Here is a 15920-nt window from a genome sequence, read left to right on the forward strand (position 1 = left end):
CCCATCGCCAATAGCTCTCCCTAAACCATGTCCCTCAACACAAAATCCAAACGTCCCTTGAACACCTCCAGGGTTGGTGACTCCACCACCTCCCTGGGCAGCCCCATTCCAGCACCCAACCACTCAGAGAAGTAGTATTTCCTAACATCCAACCTGAATCTCCCCTGGCACAACTTGAGGCCATTCCCTCTAGTCCTATCACTGGTTATATGAGAGAAGAGGCCAATCCCCATGGCACCACAACCTCCCTTCAGTTACAGAGGGTGATAAGGTCTCTCCTGAGCCTCCTCTTCTCCAGACTGAGCAATCCCAGCTTCCTTAGCCACTTCTTGTAAGGCCTGTGCTCCACACCCCTCAACCAGCTTTGTTGCCCTTCTCTAGACATGCTCCAGGGTCTCAATGTCCCTTTCTTGCACCAAGAAAATCACCAAGCTACCAGAGAATAGCTGCCACCAAGACGAAGTAATAAGAATGAAAGATGAAGGATTTCAGAAGCAGACATTTGATTTCACATTCCTGGCTCTCCCACTGACCATTTATACAGCTTGAGTAAAATAAAAAAGCAAACACTTGTTATGTTTTGTCGGATGTATTGAGTATGGACCAAGATGTTGCACTTTAAAGAACTCAACAAATTCACACAGCGTATTATGTACCAAGTCAGTGACCTTCCTTGGCACCTCTACGATTACTCAGATGAATGATCAGACTCAAGAGAGTCATTTGGAGGATGTGTCTCCAAATCAGCTGAGATAACAGACCCTTAAAAAAAACCTGGCATCTGGGGATATCTGGCAGGATCTCTATCGACCTCACAAAACTTGAGTTAGTAGAAGGGCATTTCTTTCTCAGAGGACAATAAGGATTGAATGAATTGTTAAGCACGCACTCACCCCAAAAAATCTGTAAAAGGATAGTAACCAAGTCAGGACACAGACTGCCAAAACTCATGGTGATAAACAAAGAAATAATTATAAATAAAGAATGACCAGAGAAAACAAGATTCCCCCCCACCGTGTCACAATGCAGCTGTCAGATATTCTCTAGAGACACATGCATCAGAAAACTTGCCTTAGGTAGAATTATGATTTAGCAAAACAGAGACAATAACAGATTAAAACTTTAATTTAAAACTTCGCCAACAAAATGTGATTACAAAAAGGGAAATTATCTGTACAAAATAAGAAAGGAGGTACTCATTTAGCAAGAGACTGCCATTCTCAGTGTACACTAGAGGACAAACAGTGCTTCAGGTCAAGTGGCAAGCGAGAAATGAATTAAGTGAATTTACAATATGGAATTCTGTAGTGAATCTTCCATACCAGCCATGTAAATCGACTTGAAGCAGCTCAGAAGCAAATCAGGACTCATTAAAAGTGTATCTTCCTTGCAAATCCCTTTCCTCTTAATTTACAGAAGGTGGATGCACTACAGCTGAAAACAGTGCAACCCACAGGGCCAGGACAATGACTCTTGCCATGTTTCCTCCCACTCGTGCCCCCTTTATGGCCTTCTGTAAAAAGATGTGCAACTTGAGTGTACCAGAATTTAAGCTGAGTCACAACCTACTGCATCTTCACTTAGCAGTTAGCTCCTGACTCAAGAAGACAAGGTATCAGCCTGGAGACAGTGATGTGATTATTATAACCAAGAACATCAGCTGCATCACGACTCCTATAAAACTGATGGTTCTGAAACTTCTGAAGTTAGCATCAAATAACAGGTGTTGGTCAACAACAGATTAGTATTTACAACACTGCAGCACTCTTTCCCGCCCACCACTGTACATTAAGACAGAGACAAGAGCATCTTTAAAACTTACAACTATATAGGCAAAAATGGCAGGTGATTTCCAAACTCCCAAGTTCCTGTAATTCAAAGCACATACTGTGACTCTTATCACTTTTTTACATTCGTTCACATGCCTGATCAACAAAAGGGAGTTGCAATAAAGTAATGGAGCATGCATATTTTTCAGGCAAGCTGGCTGAAATCTTCTAACCAGTTTCACATCAAATAGTATTTACAAGTTTATCAACCTTCATAATCCAGATTTAGTAAAGGGGGGGAAAAAAACAAGTAATAAAATTGTTTTGGCCCAGATTCACATACTTACTTGTAGATACCTGAGATACGCAAGTTGGAGCAGAACAGCCTTCTGTGTCCTGCCTACCCAGTAAAATGGAAAACACTAAAAGTCTTTGGAAGTTCAAAGACTCCAATCTCATCCTAGAAAAGTGACAGTACTCCTTTTTCTCCGCTATAGGAAAAAAAAAAAATGATAACTGTATTCCAACTTACGAGTCTTGGTTGAATTTCGCACAGTTGCATTGCTAGCTTAAGCGTTATTCACTTGACCTTAAGCATTATTTTTTTTCCACTAGCAGCTATGACCCAAGAACACTGTGGGGTGCCCACTTTTTAAGAATCCTATGAGAGATGCACGAGTCCTCTTCACCACTGGAAAAACTGAGATAAGTAATGTGTGCTCAAATTCATAAGGTGAGAAAGTAGCTAGTCAGCATTACAGCTTCCTGGATCTCAGCCCTGTGCTCTGTCTACAAGAATCCAGTACTAGGAAAACTACTGTACAGAATCATTCCCTCTCCATGTCAAAAAGATTCACCAGAAAAACTGAGATACTAATAAACCGTGTACAGTTCCTCATTCAACAATGAAAGAATCCTGTAGTAAAAAAAAATAATAACCTATTATATCTTTAACCTGGAAAAGTTTATTTCCAGCTTTGATTCTCTGACCTCTTAAAGCTTTTAAGAAAAAGTTGTAGATTCAGTTACTATAAACATAACGCTGCACTGAGTACCCTTTATATTAACCACAGTATGCTACATTTTCTAGTTGTAAGTTACTGTCTGTAATACCCGATTTTACAATCAAAATAGAAAGCCAGAAGCCAAGAACTTAGAAGATCTCAGGAGAAGAAAAAAAATTTCAATTGTGTGAATATCTGCAACTGCCATTTGAAATGAAAGCCCTCTTATTCTTAGTCTTGCACATCTCATGCTGCATCGGGTTGGACATATGCTGCATGACAAGAGAAAACTGCTCTCAAAAATACAACTTAATAATGGAAACAAACATTTGCACTTTACTTCATGAATGCAGCACAAAAATATCACTTAATGTTTCGAAAGACCCCAGGACTTAAGCACAGCTATGGAAAAAAAATCAGCTTCCTAGACATTAGGGTTAGTTTGATCCATCTGTCATACACTGAATTCTTGACCAACAAAGCTTTTAACAGGCAAGACAGAACATCAGTATATTTTTCCATCACAGCACAGAACAAGATGGCAAAAATGGAAGCCTGTTGTGACAGACAGACAAGACTGTACAAAGGCAGCTTATTTTTAATGGCAGAATCAAGTCTGACACTACTGGCTAGCCTGGAGTAAGATCTATGTTTTCCCTTCTGAACATTTTTCTTAATTTTCTCTTGCACCAGAAAAATTGTTTCAAAACAGTAAAATCCCACAGCACTACAGAGAGCTCAGTTCTTTAGCAAGCTCTGCACCAGGAAGGATCAATCCTACAAGCAAATAAAACCAAAGAGTTGCTGTTTCCCAAGGGCAGGAGGAGTTTTTTCACTGGTCACCCAGCCGGAAACCTTGACCCCAGTTGTGTCTTCCACCACCCTGCTGATCTTCTGCAGCTCTTCTCATGCTAGCAGGTGGGATACCAAACCCTGACACTCCTCCTCTCCTGTTTGGCAGCCAGCGGTACCTAGGACAAGCCAAAAGAGAGAGTTTGAGAAAGAGTTGTATCTTGGGAGTAATTACCAGAATACTCTCCTATGCACTCCTTTTACCTGCTAGGCTTTGCAATAAAACTACTTTTTGAAAGCAGTACCTCACAGAATTCTTTTACTGTACTGAGGGCTTAAAATTGGAAAGAGGAACTCTGGGGAGCATGCACCTTTAGGATATGTTCATATATAATAATCCAAACAAAGGGAAAAGATGCATAATACGAATTGACTCACTGTTGAGAATAAACACTGTGATATAAACTTGATTCCCTGAACTCCTTTCCCTTTTCCCCCCGAAGAAGTAATAAAAAAAATCCAAATTAATTCTGAGCATCTCTCTCTCCAACTGTTACAAAGCTACAATTATCTCACTGCTCTCTAAATAACCCATCCTGAGGAACTGCAGACCAAAGGCTCTAAGCACCTACTTTGATTAAGTCAAAGTTTAAGTGACCTGGACAGCACAAACTGGGGCTGTAAGACCACATCATCCAACTCAGACCACCACTGAAATGTAATGACCTAAAATACAGCTTTTCTGCAGATGTCAATCCAGGGTGCTATCAACGCAGAGTTGCTTCAGCTCTATAATAAATAGTTAGCTATAGCTCCTGTGAGGTGCAACTGTAATTCAACTTTGCATCTTCTAACCTTCTTATAGGGCAAACCTTTAACTTACCACATCGCTAACTGAAGCTTGGTAGAGAAAGAATATTTACAGCTCAAATGGATGTGGTCACAAGGAATTGAAACTGCAGTCCTTGGCTTCTGATTTTAATATTCCAGTGCCAAAACAATGAATAGGTTACAAAAAGAGCACTTCAGAATCCAAGACTTGAATTCTCAGCCAGGGTTACTGATACCAACTGCAGAGCAGATGCATATAAAGGCACCCAACAAATCTACAACCGATTTCTGTCATTATGTATTGCTTAACTGGTAGTTACTGTAATGATACATGGAAATAGAGAAAAAGGTTGTTTACAGGAAAAAATAATTTAAAAAGAATCCGATGGATACTGTTTGATAATTGGCAGGGAGGTTTCTTTGCTACTGTTTAATTCACTAGGAGAGGCACAGGTTTTCCTCTCACTCTCAAGAGTGGGTATGGAACACAAGTAATCCATTGGGAAAACAAGGAACACTGACCATCTACAAGAAAAAAAACATTTTGATGACTCAATCTGTACACAATAGCACAGCCTTTAAATACTGAAGCACGTTCATTTAACAAAATATTTTACACTCTGCAATCCCAGAAGATATACGTCCTTATAAACAATCCAGAAAACTGGCCCAAATAAACAGTGAGCTATAGTATAAAGTCAGCTTACAAGAATTGAGGTGTGGACAGAAAATTCCTTCCTCCCAGATCCATTGGATATTTAAACATTAGGAAGAAATACAGGTGTCCAACCAGATTTCCTATGAGCTCATTGATGACTCTGCAAGGAAAAAGAACAAGCACAGTTTTGCAGGCTGTTTTCCCCAGAAATAAAGGAGTACTCATCTTCTGCCAGTTACTATTGTTCACCTGCCACAGGCACTGCCAGCACCGTGAACCACAGAAATTTCCCTTCCCTCAGCATTTTGCAACCACTTCTTTAGAAGGGCCAGCATTCAGTGCCAATGCATCCACAGGCTGTTCCAGCCTCCCTTCCAAGCACTCTCACAGACTGTACTGAAAATGCAATTAAATGCTTGTTTACTGCAGAGAATTAGACCGTATAGCCATTAGTGTCCTAAAATAATAGTTGGTAGAGCTTGAGAAGTTATTGCTGTTTTTGCTGGACAACCTGTCTCCTGCTGTACTGTTTTGTTCCTAATTTTGCAGGAACACTGCTGAATGGAGGCCCTTGAGTATTTTCTGTCATGCATAGAAACAGCAGGTATCTAGCAAGCAGCCTTCTCAAGTAACGGATGAGTCAGTAGGAGGCACAGCCAGAAAAGGGAATTGGTTTTGCCCTATTCCCATCTCCTCCTTTTATAAATCAACCATGCAACTCGCTGTTGTCACTGTGTTACAGCGGCACCAAGTGGCCACAGCCAATACTGGGCACTAATAGGAAACTGCATACAGAGATCTCTGCATCACTGTTTGCTCAGAGAAATGCCAAACAAGCCAACAGAGACAGAAAGTGCTAATATGGCACTCCACAGGCTTGCAGTCGCCATTTCTTCGTGTTTTGCATGCTGATAAAAGCAGCACATTGGATGAGATTCTGATGGAAAGAAGAAACACCACTTAGAAGATTCAAATTATGTTTGTTCCCAAAATCAGCAGTAATGGCTGGTCTTACAGGATGAAATCTTTCTTTACTGGGCATTATGCTCTTAGTAAGGAAATGGCCAAATGCACAGATCTACCAGACCAATCAAATTATTACTATTTTCTCCTCACCTACGTTCTCTAGCTCTCATGTCCACATCTCCTCTTTGCATTACCTTAGACAATCACCATACAACACTGACCAGGATCAGACCAATTATACAGCTTTGAGCCTCTTATTTTAGTAATGCTGCTGATGAGTGACAAGAGAGAGCTGTAAAAGACTTCATAACTTCAAATAGGTCTTATCTGTAAATACATACGATCCTCCAATGATGTAGTTGAATCCCAGAATAACCCATGGAAGGTAACAGGCCTGAAAAAGAACAGGGATACATAAATTGTATGTGCAAGTGTGGAATTTGAACCTGCTTAAAATCCACTGCACTGCTAAGTATGATTAGACTCCTAATGTTTTACCACTGCACAGATCTTGTTATATTAACTTAAGTAGATTACAACCAAAAAGCTGGATACTCTAACCTGAGCAACCGCTAATGTGCGGACAAATCAAACTTGCCATACATCTTCTGCCATCTACATTCCATGCCCATCTGAAACAAAATCCTAATATTTCTGAATTTAAGAGGGTCTGGAAAAAACAATCAAAAGAGTTTTCATCACAAGACCTGGCAGAAACAAACCAACCTGCACAGGAAAGAGTAATTTCAAAACATTTTCTCAATACTGTTCAGCTTTTAGTTGGATTTTCCCTCTTTTGTTCAGACCAATGAATTTCAGTTGTCACTCATTAGAGTGGCTTTACTGAAGAGATGTCCTCACATAATATGGAAGACAATGAAGAGAACTGTCTTTGTTGCATCTCAAGGAGTATATATCTTCATGAAAGCATAGGACATCCTTAATTGGAAAAAATACTTCCATTTTGTCCCTCATTGCCTTTGTAAGCATATTCAAGGCAGAAACCTTTCCAATAATACGATTTACCTTAAATCTTGTTCCAAACCAAAACGATACAATCATGTCTCTGTTCAGCTGGGCCCACACATAAAGAACAGACATGATGAGCGGAATCATCAGCAACTGCAATGTTAAAAAGACAAAAAGTTACCGTCGATTTCACAGAAGTCTGAGAAATTTCAACAGGCACCAGAAGTTCTAAAGTTTAAAAGCATGATATATCATCAAGTCTTGAAAGATTGCCTCAGAATGTTCACCACGTGCCATGCATCTGCACACAAGATCAGAAAGCTAAGCAAGAGAACACAGACATTCTCTTTTGCTGTGCTGGAAAATATTCTTAACGAAGACAAGGTCCCCATTAGGTTACAGTCTAAGACAGCTTTGGTGAGCATGTAAGCCCAAACAGGTGGTGCAATTCGTGATAAGGTACAAAATTACCAAGTCACATACTAAAAATAGGTTTGCCCTGAGTGTCTGACCAAACATTACTTCTCCTCACTTCTAACACGTGCAGTCCATGCTTCAGGGTAGCAGCAGCATCACAAGACCAAGACTCCAAAGCAACTACGTGGAACAATAAGCACTGGTCCCAGCTCCTGGTACCCCACCTACAGCAACCAGCACCGTTTGTGCCACAGTCATCTCCATGTACGATCCAAGGCACAACCCAAACACGTACTCATCTGAGACTACTCTAACATGCCAGATGAAGGGCTCCTGCACATAATTTCCAGTCCTGTGTCTCTCAGACCACCACCGAGGGGAGGTGTGCCAGCAAACCACCACTGTGAAGTACCACAGCCAGGCACGGCAAAATTACCTTGGTAGAGCTTGGAGTCAACCTCTGCTCCATGTGAGGAGAGTCTTTCAAATACTTACACAACTGTGCATGAGCTGATGGGATTATTTTTGGTGAAACAAATAGAATATTCTATTGCAGCTGTCTGCTGATTTCTAAACTGGAGAATGCACCATCAATAGTACAAAACAGCCTGAGTGATTGGAAGAGAAGATAAAGCACACTCCTTCAAGAGTGGTACAGTCAACAGGTTCCACTGAAAGCAGCCTTTCCCAAGTTATACCAGCACTTTGACTCTCCATACCAACACCTTAGGTTCATTATTAAAATGTTTTTTATTTCACTGAAAAACAGTTTCTGAATGTAACTGAAAGGGAGACCAGTTGTCCTACTCTATAATCTAATTTTCCAAGCAAGCCACTCAACACAAGGGAAAACTCCATTCTAACAAAAACACATTTATATCCCAAACAACCTTCTTTTAAGCAATATTTTGTGAACAAATTTAAAAAACATTTTATCTTTCTTTTTTTAACAAAAAGATACAAATCAATGCAGTCAGTCTAAAATTTCTAAAATGTGATTTCAGCACTCTTTTGTAAATAAAAAAAAAAAAAAAAAAAAAATTGGATCCTTCTCTATAACAAAAAATAAATAAAACAAAGTAAATGTAAAATTATTAACAGCCCTAAACTGAAGTAAATCCTGATTGCAAATGCACGATTGCTATGTCTATCTATGAAAGGAGCCTAAGGAACAATCTAATAAACACTAAGGTAATCTTGTGGAGAACTGGGGATATTGGTGTGAGCTTCATGTGATGGGAACAGAAATAAGATGAGGATAACAGCAAAGATGCTGAAGACATGCAGTTACCTGACACAACTGCATTCAAGAAATGTTTCTCTTATTCCCTCCATTTTAACATTTGGGCAGAAAAGAACTCCCTCACTGAAGCTGGTCCTTCAGTCTGCTATTTAATCATTCCTGTGAGCATTTTGCACTTCACAGTTCTGATATGAATCTGAAGCTGCATTTTGTACAATAAAGTCTTCAGTCAGCAAATGAAAGGAATGAATTTGAGAAGACTAACCTAGGAACCACATTTAACTAGAAGAGTCAAAATACAGAAACACAGTCATTAGAGGAAACTGTATGTATATATATATACAGCCAAAATATTTTGATATAAACTAAAATAACCTAGCTTTAACTGTGTTCTGTGGTCATGTGGATAACACTGCCTGTAAGGCTGGTAAATAGCAAGAAAACCCAAGCATATTACCTAAAAAAGCTGCACTGCACTTACCTGCATGTCCATTGCCAAGCCAGTTATCTGCCATTTTACCATTAAGGAAAGAGCAGCAGACAGACAAAAAGAAGCTATGAACAGAATGCATTTAGCAATTCACAAACACACAGCATGGCACCAAGGTTTTGCCTACATCGTGCATTCAGCTTGCTCCCTTACACCACGTATGGAACAAGCACTTGGAATCTTTCAAAATGACGAGTCAGAAAGTCAAACCAGTAGATTCATCTCATAGTCCACAGCCAGCAGACAATAACCACAGTAATGCAGATGGCTTTTTAGCAACACAGGTTGTTTTCCTAGTTACAGCTGTGGCTCAACAGGACTAGCAGGAATTCCCTCCATGCAGTGGAATGTGACTAGAGATGGTTAATCTATTGATAAGAGGTGGCATTTCTACATAATAGTTTTACAATAGTTTTCTTGACTGCATCTTGTTTACATTGGTGTTAACATTCCCTCTTTCCTACATATTGTGCCACTGCAAATTGCTGCAAGGAGGCTGGGAAAAGCACCAACAGAACAGGAATGGCTCCAAGGATGGAGGTTCCAAAACCTCACCATACAACCTCTGACATCTGATCAGTGCCGCAGTAAAAAGGTTATTTCTTGCATCTAAATAGAAAATCTGTTTCATTTCGTGCCTGTTTTTTTTTCTCATCACCAAGGATGAGAGAAATCTGCCTTTTCCTTTACTCCCTCCCCCATCAGGTAGTATCCATACGGATGAGATATCCCTAAACCTTCTCTTCTCCTGGCCTGAACAGTCCTAGCTCTCTCTGCTTTTCCTCATGTGACATATGCTTTTGTTCCTTAATCTTCACAGCTCTTCACTGGAGCTGCTCCAGTACATCCAAGTCTCTCTTGTACTGGAGAAGTACTGAAAGTTCTGCATCTCTTATAGCTGGGCTGCATGCAGCCCCTCAGTCTTCCCACCAAAGCTGAGCAAGAGCCTTTCCCCTGCGGGAAACACGTTGCTCAGTGCAGCCCAGGAGGCACTCAGCCACAAGGGCACATTCCCAACTTACAGTCAAACTGGTGACCACCAGCACCTCCAAGTCCTTTTCTGCAAAGCTGCTTTGCAAACACCAAGCCCCCAGCCTCTTCTAGTGCACGAGGCTGCTCCCCATGGGCTATACTGAGCTTCATGAAATTCCTGATCAGCCCATTTCTCCAGCCTGTCAAGATACCTGTGAATGGCAGCACAACCATCTGGTGCAACAACTCTCAGTTTCTTAACTGAGATCTAATGAAAATTCAGGTAGAACAGCACAGCTCAGGGCTGTTCCCAGCATTCCTAGACCAACAAATCCAGCTTCTTCAGGAAGTCTGCCAGAGAAGCTATTACAACACTGCTCTCACAGCCTTAGCTGCCTTCTCCCAGCAGGTAAGGGCTCTTTTTGCAAGGTACCCCTGAATTCCACTGAAGATCACTATTAGGTCTCCCTGGAGCTTTCTCTTCTCCAGGCTGAACAGCTCCACCTCTCTCAGCAAATTACAAACTTGTGTCAGTACATACATTAGCATTCTCCTGCAAGCCACCTGTTACCTTTCCAAGAAGACAGAAGCTTACAAACATTTCTACACTTTAAAACTTAGTTGCTAAGAGCTGGTCTTTAAGACAGAAATCAGAGAACCAAAATACTTCAAAAGATGAACAGAAGGATACAACAATGCAGATCCAGTTAAACAGAAGCATGAACATGTAATCTGCAGGTCTTCCATCAAAAGCCCCTGTAAACAGAAAGAATTGTTAGGGATGGTACAAACTTATAAGAAATTACAAATCTACCTTTAAAAGTTTTAAGAAATCTTCAACAAATAAGAGTTATTCTACATACCGTCAATGGCTTATGATTTTTAGTTTTTAATTTTTAGAAGTCTTAGAACAACAATAGGAAGCAGAACAACAATAGGAAACAGAACAACAATAGGAAACAGAACAACAATAGGAAGATGTACTTACACAGCAAAAGCACAAATACAAAGTTTAACAATCAAGTCATGTGAAAACCAGTCCAGTTAAGCAAATCATGTCCTCCTTACATTACCAAGATGGTTTTACACTCCAGAAAGTTACTATACTATGACAGACATTACACATGCATTCAGTACCTTCTTCCAAGAAGAAACACTTGCCTAATTTCCCATTCCAAATGGGTGTCAACATTTTCCAGGACAAAAAAAAAAAAAAAACAACCAACCAACAAACAAACCAAAACAGCAACATTCCCTGCAGATGATATAACATTAAATTACCTTTAGATGCACAGATGAGTTTATGACCTGGCAAAGAGAGGAGTTAAAAATACAAAACTGCCAAGTCTGGTAAGATGCTGGCAGAATCCTCAGCATCTGAGCTGAATTCCTATCAACCTTCATATAACTTCATTCAGGCAAAAAATACCCAGGAATACTGCTAACACAGACCCACAACCCAGCAGCAAAAAATTCATCACAAAAAAGCAGATTTCACAAAATCACCAAGGCTGGAAAAGACCTACAAGATCACCCAGTCCAACCATCCACCTATCACCAACAGTTCTCACTAAACCATGTCCCTCAACACAAAATCCAAATGTTCCTTGAACACCTCCAGGGCTTGTGACTCCATCACCTCCCTGGGCAGCCCATCCCAGTGCCTGACCACTCTTTCAGAGAAGTAGTATTTCCTAATGTCCAGCCTGAATCTTCCCTGGTGCAGCTTGAAGCCATTTCCTCTAGTCCTATCACTGGTACATGAGAGAAGAGGCCGACCCCCAGCTCACTACAACCTCCCTTCAGGTAGTTACAGAGAGCAATGAGGTCTGCCCTGAGCCTCCTGTTCTGCAGACTGAACAATCCCAGCTCCTTCAGCCGCTCCTCATAAGTTCTGTGCTCCAGACCCCTCACCAGCTTTGTTGCCCTTCTTTGAACCAGCTCCAGGGCCTCAATGTCTTTCTTGCAGTGAGGGGCCCAAAACTGGACACAGAACTCGAGGTGCGGCCTCACCAGTGCTGAATATAGGGGAACAATCACCTCTCTGCTCCTGCTGGCATCACCGTTTCTGATGCAAGTCAGGATGCCATTGGCCTTCTTGGCCACCTGCACACACTGCTGGCTCATGCTCAGCTGAGCATCAATCAATACTCCCATGTCCATTTCCTCTACAGTCTTCCAGCCACTCTGCCCCAAGCATTGCCTGGGGCTGTTGTGGCCAAAGTGCAGGACCCGGCATTTGGCCTTGTTGAACCTCATCCCATTGGCTTCAGCCCAGCTCTCCAGCCTGTCCAGATCCCTCTGCAGAGCCTCGCTACTCCCAGGAGGATCAACACTTCCAGCCAACTTGGTGTCATCTGCAAACTTACTGAGGGTGCACTCAATGTCCTCATCCAGGTCTTCATTAAAGATACAGAAGAGCACAGGCTCCAACACTGACCTCTGGGGAACACCACTTGTGACCAAATTTATACATTAAACTTTTGACTTCTGATTTACACACTAAAACATCCAAAAAGACAGAGTGCCACTGCTTAATCTTAGCACTTTGTGGCTTCCTGTATCTGTTTCACATTATTCGAGTTTAGCCATGCATGTAACACAACAGGTGGGAAAGAAGAAAGAAAAAACTTTAAAAAACTATTTGGGCAAGTTTGATATTTGAAGAACAACATAAAACTGAATTTTCTCCTCACTGTTGCCATACAACAAGCCAGTGAAGTGCTGCAGACTCACAGTCCCATTGTTCATACTATTGTGAACTCCACATACTCCCACTACTGTTTCTCTGATTAAATTTGTCATGTTCTTCTCCAATGGAAACAAACAAAAAACACATCAATCTCATTTCCCTCAGGAAACTAAACATCAGCTTGTTAGGAAGACAAGTACAATATAAAACCACATGGATTTTTGTCCCCCAGTTAAATCTCCTCCCCTTTAACTTTGAAGTTACTATGCAACACCTGTGTACTCTCAAAACTCACATGCAACTCTGAAAATAATAATCTTTATTCCTCAGTTTAGTAGAAAATCTATGCCAATGTCAACCTGTAAACATATTACCAGGAGTTTACACACTTTGCACTATCAGAAGTGCAGAAGGATCCAAGAATTTTTTGTAGAAAGACTGACATAATCAAGAACTTTATACCAGAAAATTTACTGTTAAAATATGGTGAAATGCTTTGTTTCACACCACAGAACCACAGCTGACTTCCCAGTTTCAAAATACATGTATGTAGTGCAGGTATGTAAATTTATTGTTGAAATATCTGACTTCTTTCCAAGAGACTTCTGCCACAGCACAACTAGCACATATATATATATATATATATATTATTATTTTTTCTTAAGAATATGTCCAAGCAGTGATGTCTTATAATCCCCTATATTTATCATGAACTCTCATTCCATATAGCTTTGCACAATTGAATGTCATAACTGTCTTTACTCACTTACAAGCATGTGTTTATAACCTTCCACCAACAGACAAGGAACCACTTCTAGTTACTAAACTACTACTACTTACTTTAGTTAAGAAACAACCAAATACAATACTGCACCATGGCCACACTCCTTTATTCCCCTGTTATTCTTCTTATGACTCAAAAGGTATCCCACAAGATTCTCCGGAAGACAGGTTGATAGGGGAGCTCCCTACAGCAGGTTTTCCCTAATTCCCCCCCATCTTGCAGTGCATTTCCACTTCAACCATCAGCTTTGGGATTCCGTTAGTTAATTAATATGACTCTTTTTTCCATTGTCTGATCTGCCTTCTACTCTCAAAAACCAACTCGTTCCTTAACTTTTCACATTTCTATTTGACAGAAGACTATGCTTCATTTGTAGAGGATCTCTCTCAATTCGGAATATCCTACAGAAGAATACAAGTAAGAATCTTTGCCTTTAAAAAAGAGAAAAAGCAACATCATTATTTCCTCACGAAAGATACCTGTTATTACATACGCTGCATCACACTTTGATATTAATAGACATCAGACATATGGAAACAGAAGTGAAACTATCTTTCAGTCTCTCTTTCACTTCCTGATATCTGACAGCTAGAAGCAGCAGGTCCTCCTGCAGAAAGGATCCTAACTGAACAGGCTCCCTGCCCCAGAGAGGCAGCCATAAAGTTTTCAGAGCAGTTTCTCCTTGGACTGACATAAGAAGGCACAGAGATGAGCCCTATTCCTCAATTCTTTCTGAACCAGCCACAGTTCCCCCAAACAGTCCCAGCAGGAGCTCTGTCTGGCAGTGCTAGGACTCCATTAACAATTTACCATTTGCATACAACAATAACGGACAACATACCTGTTTCTAAACGTGATGAATATTGATACAGGAAATACAAATTCACCAAGTAGAGAAAACCTGTTCCAGGTCCCACTGGGAAGAAGAAAGTTGCCGTTATTGGCCGCCAGATCTGTACAAAGAAAAGGACATTTATACACTGCAGAACGAGATCATATACACACGGGTTATTACCTTTCATTTGCTAACAATTAACTGGAAGATTAAGAACTAGATTAAAAATAGCCCAAGTATCACCTACCGCTGCTTCAGCAGCCTCAACAGTTGCTTCTTAATTTGATAAGCAAATCCATTAAGATTACAACAGAAATCCCACACAATTTTCCCAAGCGCTTCCATCACACCCACACAGCACCAAATCTTCACCGCAGCGCAGAAGGGATCTGCTTGCAGGGATCAGACCCCATTTTAAAAGGGGTACAGAATCCACTCTGACCTGGAGGTTGCACAGGAGGAGCTCCCACAGCAACCTTCAGTGTGCATCTGCAGACAGCACAAGGTGCTTGGAACATTTGCGAGGCTCCTGAGAGTCTCTCAACCATCAGCACTGGGCACAGCTAAGTGCAGGGCAGCACACAGCCAGGACAGAAGGTGACTGCCTATTTTCAATGGGCATGAACACCTTCAACGGGCCGTGTAAATAGTGCATCAGAATGCTGAGTGTCACATTTCCATTGTAGAAGTGCAGAAAACTGTGAGGTATTAACTTTTGTGGACGGCAGGTGAAGCTAACAGACGGCTGTTCTGCTTTTCACTCGAGCAACAATGCAGCCACGTACAGAAATGTAAAGGAACCTCCTCAACAGAAACCACGAAGATGAGGCCACGGAGTTATGCCAACTCCAAGCTCCACGGCCTTCCCGCCCACACAGGGTGCCAGGGGGGCCGTGTCACCTTGCCGGCCGCACTGCCCAACCGGTCCGCAGCCGGGCGCAGGCCAGGGCAGCGAGGCACGGCCGCTTTCCTGCTGCGAGGAGCTCCGCCCGCACCCCGCACTACAATTCCCAGCATGCCGCGCGCGCTCGGCCCAGGCTAGCCGCGGTGACGGCGCCGCAGAGCACGCCGGGACCAGTAGTGTGGCCCGTACCTGGAAGCGGTTGATGAAAGCGTCGGGCCAAAGGAAGAGGTAGACGGGGCTGACGAGACCCAGCTTGCCGATCAGCGGCACCGCGATGGAGCCGGCGAACCAGTAGCGGGTGATGAGCGGAATGCTCCGGAACCAGTCCCCCAAGTCCGACATGTCGCAGCCACCGTCGCCGCCGAGGACTCACAGGAACCGACGGCTGAGGGAGAGACGAGAGCAGCGCCGGAACGGCACAGCCCCGAGCCAGACGTGGCGCCGCCGAGTTCGGCCGACTCGCGCACTTCCGGCCCCGCCCCCAGCTGCCTTGAGAACTACAGCTCCCGGCATGCTTCGCGCTCGATTCGGGCTGATCCATTCCACTCTGGAAGGGGGGGGAATCTCCCGCCTTCTTCCCGCCGCTCTCCGTCA

At 42.1% G+C, this 15920-nt stretch overlaps 1 protein-coding gene across 1 annotated transcript; it reads right to left on the minus strand.

Moving 5' to 3' along the window:
* Nucleotides 1–3086: 3086 nt before the first annotated feature.
* DERL1 (derlin 1) lies at nucleotides 3087–15784 on the minus strand. Its single transcript, XM_052703992.1, has 8 exons — nucleotides 15516–15784; nucleotides 14429–14540; nucleotides 10803–10867; nucleotides 9131–9157; nucleotides 7047–7142; nucleotides 6362–6414; nucleotides 5104–5214; nucleotides 3087–3744 (listed from the first exon to the last, which is right to left on the minus strand). Exons 1-8 carry the CDS (start codon nucleotides 15666–15668, stop codon nucleotides 3606–3608), a joined length of 756 nt encoding a protein of 251 aa, XP_052559952.1. The 5' UTR covers nucleotides 15669–15784; the 3' UTR covers nucleotides 3087–3605.
* Between the last annotated feature and the right edge of the window lie 136 nt (nucleotides 15785–15920).

Source organism: Tympanuchus pallidicinctus, unplaced genomic scaffold (assembly GCF_026119805.1).
Source record: "Tympanuchus pallidicinctus isolate F22 unplaced genomic scaffold, pur_lepc_1.0 scaffold5, whole genome shotgun sequence".
Lineage (NCBI taxonomy): Eukaryota > Metazoa > Chordata > Aves > Galliformes > Phasianidae > Tympanuchus > Tympanuchus pallidicinctus.

What these genes read in the sequence shown, in the direction of transcription:
- DERL1 (XM_052703992.1), bottom strand. Translation starts at nt 15,668, where the DNA reads ATGTCGGACTTGGGGGACTGGTTCCGGAGCATTCCGCTCATCACCCGC. An exon ending in TTAACTGGATCTGCATTGTT is followed by an intron (nt 9,158 to 10,802) that starts GTATCCTTCTGT and finishes GTAAAATGGCAG; the next exon opens with ATAACTGGCTTGGCAATGGA. An exon ending in CTGTCCACACCTCAATTCTT is followed by an intron (nt 3,745 to 5,103) that starts GTAAGCTGACTT and finishes GGCTTGTCCTAG; the next exon opens with GTACCGCTGGCTGCCAAACA.